This window comes from Hypomesus transpacificus, chromosome 23, assembly GCF_021917145.1.
Source record: "Hypomesus transpacificus isolate Combined female chromosome 23, fHypTra1, whole genome shotgun sequence".
In the NCBI taxonomy this organism is placed as follows: domain Eukaryota; kingdom Metazoa; phylum Chordata; class Actinopteri; order Osmeriformes; family Osmeridae; genus Hypomesus; species Hypomesus transpacificus.
The window spans coordinates 5,336,464-5,343,174 of record NC_061082.1 but is presented as its reverse complement, the minus strand read 5'-3'; the positions used below and the strand labels follow the sequence as shown (position 1 = coordinate 5,343,174).

Here is a 6,711-nt window from a genome sequence, read left to right as displayed (position 1 = left end):
ATGCCATTACATACCAATGCTTATAGTAACAATGTTATGTATACTTCTTTATAGTTTAGCAGGACAAGTTATTACAAGTAAAACTTGGTATGGGGTAGGTTGGGCTTTCCAGGAATAAGTGGAACAATCTTCATCTGCCTCTATACAACATCCACATACAGTACATCCATCCCCAAACTGTCTTCTTACTGAAACCTTCTTTTTGCTTTTTTGAAAACACTTAAACCCCTTTAATCATGTAGCAATTCTTATGTATATGTTTTGATATAGGTATTGCTACTCAATTACATTGCTATGTAGTTATTTAAACTTGTATTTACAGTATTTTTAATTTAATCTTCACTTCAACGTTTTAACATGTGGTTCATATAAGTGTCAGAGTCTGTCAAGGGTCTGTCAACTGATGTAATGCAAGTTTATAAGGTGATGAAGAATATGTTGGAATACTGCCTCATCACTCAAGTATGTACCCTGCATACTGTGAGTCTGCAAGATCTCCAACGCCTAGTCAATCTCTTTGATTTAAGACCCCAACCTAAAAGTACTATACTGCTACATCTTAACTTAACAATGCCACGCGTTAGGACCAAATTAAAATGACATTTATCATAATGACCTAATGACTTATCTTACTTATCTAAGGCCCTAATGCTTTGATATATTCTAATGTTTAAGTGGGGAGCATGAATCGATTTTACAACCCTAACCCAGTGTTTACAAAACAGGGGTTCAATGCATGTTTAACTGGTATAAACAGTATGTCTATTTCTGTGTTCCTACGGGGGCCCTAGTAGATCATAGTTAAAAGCTCGAACTCAGCTTCTAACAAAGTCCTGACACATTTCTGCGTGGCAGGTCAGGCTCTTTGTGATGCAGAGGTTAGAGATTCCAGGGACACTGCCTCATGAGCAGGCCAGACCAAGTCTCACTGCCAGAGTATAAAAACCTCTGGGGATCGATGTTGGAAAGCAGAAGTGCCCCTCCAGCACATAGCAACAGTTCACCCTGAACTTCCCCAGAGCCCAGATCTACCTCTCCATCACCATGAGCCAGAGTCCGGAAAGAATCTCTTCCTACCGCCGCCACTTTGATGGCGCCAGCAGCATGGCTGTCCAAGTCAGGGTGTCAAGCCCGTCTCCTTCTCGGAGACAGGCTCAGCCACGCTCAGCCAGCTACACCGCTAATGCCACCAGCAGCTTGCGAGCTGGGAGCATGAGCCGGAGGACCGCGTCATCAACTCGCAGGTTCCCGGCACCCGCCGTGAACTCCGCAGCCCTGTGTGTCGGCTACGGAATGGAAGCTCCGATCGACCTGGACGCAGCCGCCGCCGAGAACCAGGAGTTCAGGAGCACTCGTTGCAGCGAGCGCCGGGAGATGGTCGTCCTCAACGACAGACTGGCCGCCTACATCGAGAAGGTCCGGTCCCTGGAGCAGCAGAACAAGCTTCTGGAGATGGAGATCGAGGCCATGATGAACAGGTTTGTGAAGCCCTCCGGCCTTCGCATGCTGTACGAGGAACAGCTGAAGGAGCTGATGAGGATTGCAGATAAGATGAAGGTCCAGCGAGACTTGGCCGTGGCTGCGAGGGACGCCATGGCCGGGCAGCTGGAGATCATAAAGGACAGATACCAAGAGGCCGTTGAACAGAGGAAGCTGGCTGAGATGGATGTGGAAGCTTTCCGTCCGGATGTGGATGCAGCCACTGCCGCACGAATCAGCTTAGAGAAACAGCTAGAGCAGCTGGAGGTGGAGATCGAGTTCTTACAGAAAATCCAGAAAGAGGAAATCGAAGAGTTGTTGAAGCAGATCTACGCTGGCCACGCTAGTGCCCAGAGTGGTTTTGGCATGCCCGATCTTTCCGCAGCTCTGAAACAAATCCAAGCTCAGTACGATGACATCGCAGCCAAGAATCTGCAAGAGATGGATAGCTGGTACAGCTCCAAGTTCGAAGACCTAAACAACAAGTCCTCAGGGAATGTGGACAAAGTTCGAAGCGTGAGAGAAGAAATCACCAACGCTAAAAAGGATATCCAAAACAAAGAGAGGGACTTGGATGGCCTGAAGACCAGGAACGAGGCCCTGGAAGCCCTGATCCACGAAGCACAAGACAGGCACAAGAAAGAACTGGGAGAACTCAACGCCAGGATCCAGGCTTTGCAGATGGAGTTGAAGTCCGTCAAAGAGAAAATGGCTCTGCTTCTACGTGAGTACCAAGAGCTTCTGAACGTCAAGATGTCTCTCGAGATAGAGATCATAACCTACAGGAAGCTGATTGAGGGCGAGGACTCCAGGCTCACCGGCATGGTACAGAACCTATCCCTGATGAGCAACAGCGTTAGCGCCTCTAGTGCTAGCATGAGCGTTGGAAGAGCTGGTAGCATGGTGGTGAGTGGGGGAAGTGGAAGCAGAAATGGTGGCAGTACAACAGGAGGCACAGAAAGTAGGGCTGCTAAAAGCAATGGCGCAGGTGTTAGCAACGGAGCTGAAGCCCACGCTGGCCCAGAGGCTAGCAGCGGTGCGGTCGTCAGCGCCGGAACAGGCCCAACCTCTGCAATTGGAGCCCGTGCCGTGACCTCAGAGGAACAGGCCGTGGAGATCACCGAGAGGAAGACGGTGCTGATCAGGACCATCAGAACCGAGGGGGACGTTCTGGAGCGAGACACGCTGGAGCAGACCATCACCACCTCCGGGGCGGCGGATGTCTCAGAGCTCGACCAGGCCTAGAGGACCCTGGGCCTCTCACCGTCCGACCCCTCCCCTCCCCCAAGCTCCCACCCTCCCCGAGCTTTGCAAGGACAGCCCCCGACTCGAGACAAAACGCTGTGAATGTCTGATCTGACATTGTGTCTCACCTTTCATCACGTCCCTCAAATGTAAGCTTCTAAATGCTATGCACTACCTTCCCCCAGAGCAGTGAATAAAGTTAACAGCAACGAATACCACAAAGCTCTTTTCTTGATTTAATTTTCATGCAGCAATCATTTTAAGTGTGTTGATGCTTGTGTGTGGGTTTGTGTGGTTGTGTGGGGAAGTGATGTGAGAGTGTGTGAGGGATGAGAAGGCCTTCATAACCTCTCCCTCTTTCGTCCTCTCTGATTAATAATTGGAGAGCATGGGAAGGGGAAACATTAGCATATGTTTAGAGCGACAGATAAGATGACAATAACAGTAATCTCTCATAGGCAGAAAAACAGACACATGAAGGAAAGGCCTTCTGGCTGACCTAATGTTGAAAGAACCCAACAACAATATTTTAAGAAAAACTGTAGTAAATACAGTATGGTGTTAATTACTGGTCAAAGCAATGATGTTCATCAAAATTATATTTAAAAAGATAAACAGATCATTATTTCTGAATGTAAAAGCACTTTAAAGTACCATTAAGGTAGAAAACTCAGTACATAAGTGCAGTCCACTTACGATTGAATTAGAGGGCTTGTCCAACCTTACAAAGCTAGTCTACATGCTAACTGGATTTGTTAAAATTGTCCCATAATAGTAACATAGTAACATTGCACCATTTGCGGAACTGTGTTTTCTCTGTTACAAAGCTGGAGCGTTTTTACAGTTTAAAGGGTTAATTTCCCTTACTATGAATGTTTGGCAGCTGAGCTAAAGGCAATAAAGGCGTTAAGTGTAACAGAAACCACCCTCTAGAGATCTAAAGATCACTTGTAATATTTAGTAACCCTCTGACTCGTGCAGCTTATATCATGGTCAAAATCCTGACAGTAAATCTTCTGAATTCTGACACGTGTGTGTTTCCTGTCTGGTTAGAGTAATGTACGGCGATTCGCAAAGTTGCAGCTGCCCAAGGATGAATTTGCCCATCGGTGGCCTGTGATTTTGATGGGTACCTGATGGTCTGTGATTTAACAATTGGCACCATTTTACGATTTAACATCCATTTGGGGAGTGTACGTCAACAACAAAAGACAAATGTGTGTGCACGAGTTCTGGTTAATGACTGCGTGGTGAGTTTGGACCCATATCCATCCCCCTCACTGTCTCTTTGGACTTAATGAAGTGTTTGGAATGGGCCCGCCTCAAGTTTGTCATCAAAACATAAAAATAGTTATTGCAGCTTAGAACTGAATTCCTTTTGGTTGCTAACCATTGTCAGTACATCTCAATCCATTTAATCCAACTGAGTTTTTTACATTCACCCTTGTATAATGTTCTTGCTACAGACCTCCACAATAGACAACACAAAGAGGCTATTCTTACGCTACGCTGCACACTCATGTACTGGTTTCTCAATGACTATGTTTTTTTTCAAACCAAGAGTCTGAGGATAATTGTATGGGAGTGTGTAGAACTCACTGACGCTGAACCTACTCTACTTTCATTGTGAAATGACAGTCTGCAACATGCTGCTCCGCAGCGCTGGCGTAAAACTTCATTGAATTCCACTTAAGAGCCACATCGGAGGACATTGTCGCCCGCCCCCCCGGCCGCCCCGATTATTTAGCCTGTCAGGCAGTCCTGGGGCTCAATGAAGATTAATTATGATCTGCCTTCGAAAGGGAGGCTGAAATAATGAGATGAGCCGCATGGCGAGGCCACACTTACTCCCCTCCTGTCTCATTCACCATCCCGTCCACGACTGTCACAACCCATTCCGTCCGTCGCGACAACAGATGGCGAGGAGATATAGGGGCTGTAAACAGGCGACCACGCTCGTGATGGGAGATGCAGCGCACGGGCAAGAACCAAGCGCCAACGGAGAACTGTCAGGACAAGATCTTGTGTTAGTTTACGCTTTCAAGGGGCAGGAAAGCACAGTATTCCTTTTAAACTGATCTTTAGTGTGAACACACAACCGTACCTTTTGTCATAGATTCAGTGTGCAAGGTTCTGACACAGGTCCAACCCATTTGTTAGGCCCTGTTATTTTCCTGCCGTCTGGATATCCAGACCCCCTGTTTCACATACCTTCTGTAGCTTTATGTAAGCCTTATGTAGGCATTTTGTGTGGTATTCTGGAGCTTAGGTTTCATTACTTTTTGAAAATGGCGAATCTTTAAATAACCACTCCCCTACCTGTATGTCTGTCTTGTGTCCATGTCTTGCTGCAAAACCAGCTGCCTTCCGATGAAAGGACAAAGTGATTTTCTTGTAGTCATGGTGGCAGGGCTGTGTGTGGCTTTCATATTTAGTTCCTCTTCAGACAGTTCTTCTCTCTCTGCTTACATCTGCACTTCTACATCCCTTCTTTTGTTCACTCAGCAGTAAATGAGAGGGTGAGTGCCTGATAATGGGCAATATTCCTCGTTGTCTGGATTAGTGTCGCCACGGAGGAGGTTATGGGAGCAGGGACTGTCAGTTGATCTTAAGTGCAGGATTCGATAGCTAAAAAATGGAGACTGTCAAATTAAATCCCACCTCACACTTACATGGCTTGGGTCCTAACAAGCTGGTTCAGCGCTCTTTGTTGTGCATGTCTGAGGAGCTTAAAACGATGAAAGATAAAGTGCAGACGCTCTAATGTGACTCAGAGAAGAGTGCCTGGTGCTTTTATGTGATGATCACCCAGCGGACCTGCTATCCTGAACCGTAACAAAACTTCACTGAAAACTGGTTACGGATCCATCACAGATATGGAAGAACCTATGAACACAGTACAATACAGTCATATTAACACTATGAACACAGTACAATACAGTCATATTAACACTATGAACACAGCACAATACAGTCATATTAACACTATGAACACAGTACAATACAGTCATATTAACACTATAAACACAGCACAATACAGTCATATTAACACTATGAACACAGCACAATACAGTCATATTAACACTATGAACACAGTACAATACAGTCATATTAACACTTTAAAAAAATCTAAAGAAAGGAAATTCTAATGATCACCACAACCATTACTCTACCAAAGCACAGACAGGTGTTTTGTGATGTTTGAGCCAGTATGGTACACCTGCAGAGCCTGAACACGTGTGATAGCTGAGCCCTAGGAGGAACCATGAGCTAGACCTGCTGCCATGTCCATCAATCAATCAATCAATTAATCAATATCTATTTATAGAGCACGTTTATAAACAACCATGGTTGATCAAAGTGCTGTACAGGAGGTAAAATAACCATTTAAGAAAAGTAAAGCATAAACAATATAGATGTAAGTCGAGAAATACTGTTTACACAGCGATGATGAACATGAAAAGCCAAAGAGAATAGACAAGTGTTCAGAGCAGAAATTAAGGTTAAAATACAAGGTGACTGTTCTTAAGCTAGTGTTGTTCACTACGGGGGGGATCTGATATGCAAGGGTGGCCTAAATGTCAATTATATCAGTAGGATAGTTACCAGGTTTTAAAACCCTGACAGACAACACTAGCTTAAGAACAGTCACAGCTTTCTAAGGTCCAAATTGTTGCTTTACAATAGTCATATTTAGATTCAAAACCTTCCAAGGCACTCTTAAGAAAAACGATTAGGATGTTTTTATTGACATGGGATTCCTATCTTCATGCTTTTTAAAACCGACATTTTTCAGTATCAGGGAGTTGAACCGTCATAAACAGTATTTATTGTAACTTCATAAGAGTCCAAAAGATTCAAGGCAGTACTGTATCATTGAATAGTCACAAAAGGATGTATTAATTTAGCAGACGCTTTTATCTAAAGCATGTTCACTACAGGGGGGATTTGAACTTTGTTCTGAAATCAAATGCTCTAATCACTAAG

At 44.8% G+C, this 6,711-nt stretch overlaps 1 protein-coding gene across 1 annotated transcript; it reads left to right on the top strand.

The window, feature by feature from the left end:
- Positions 1-987: 987 nt before the first annotated feature.
- On the top strand, positions 988-2,915 carry LOC124485566 (glial fibrillary acidic protein-like). The gene is made up of 2 exons (XM_047047256.1): positions 988-2,682; positions 2,714-2,915. The coding sequence occupies exons 1-2, from the start codon at positions 1,045-1,047 to the stop codon at positions 2,837-2,839; spliced, it is 1,764 nt and encodes a 587-aa protein (XP_046903212.1). The 5' UTR covers positions 988-1,044; the 3' UTR covers positions 2,840-2,915.
- The last annotated feature ends 3,796 nt before the right edge of the window (positions 2,916-6,711 follow it).

Excerpts from the sequence above, each read along its gene's own strand:
- LOC124485566 (XM_047047256.1), top strand. The coding sequence starts at position 1,045 with ATGAGCCAGAGTCCGGAAAGAATCTCTTCCTACCGCCGCCACTTTGAT. Across the intron at positions 2,683-2,713 it reads CGCTGGAGCAGACCATCACC|ACCAGGCCTAGAGGACCCTG; the intron begins ACCTCCGGGGCG and ends TCTCAGAGCTCG.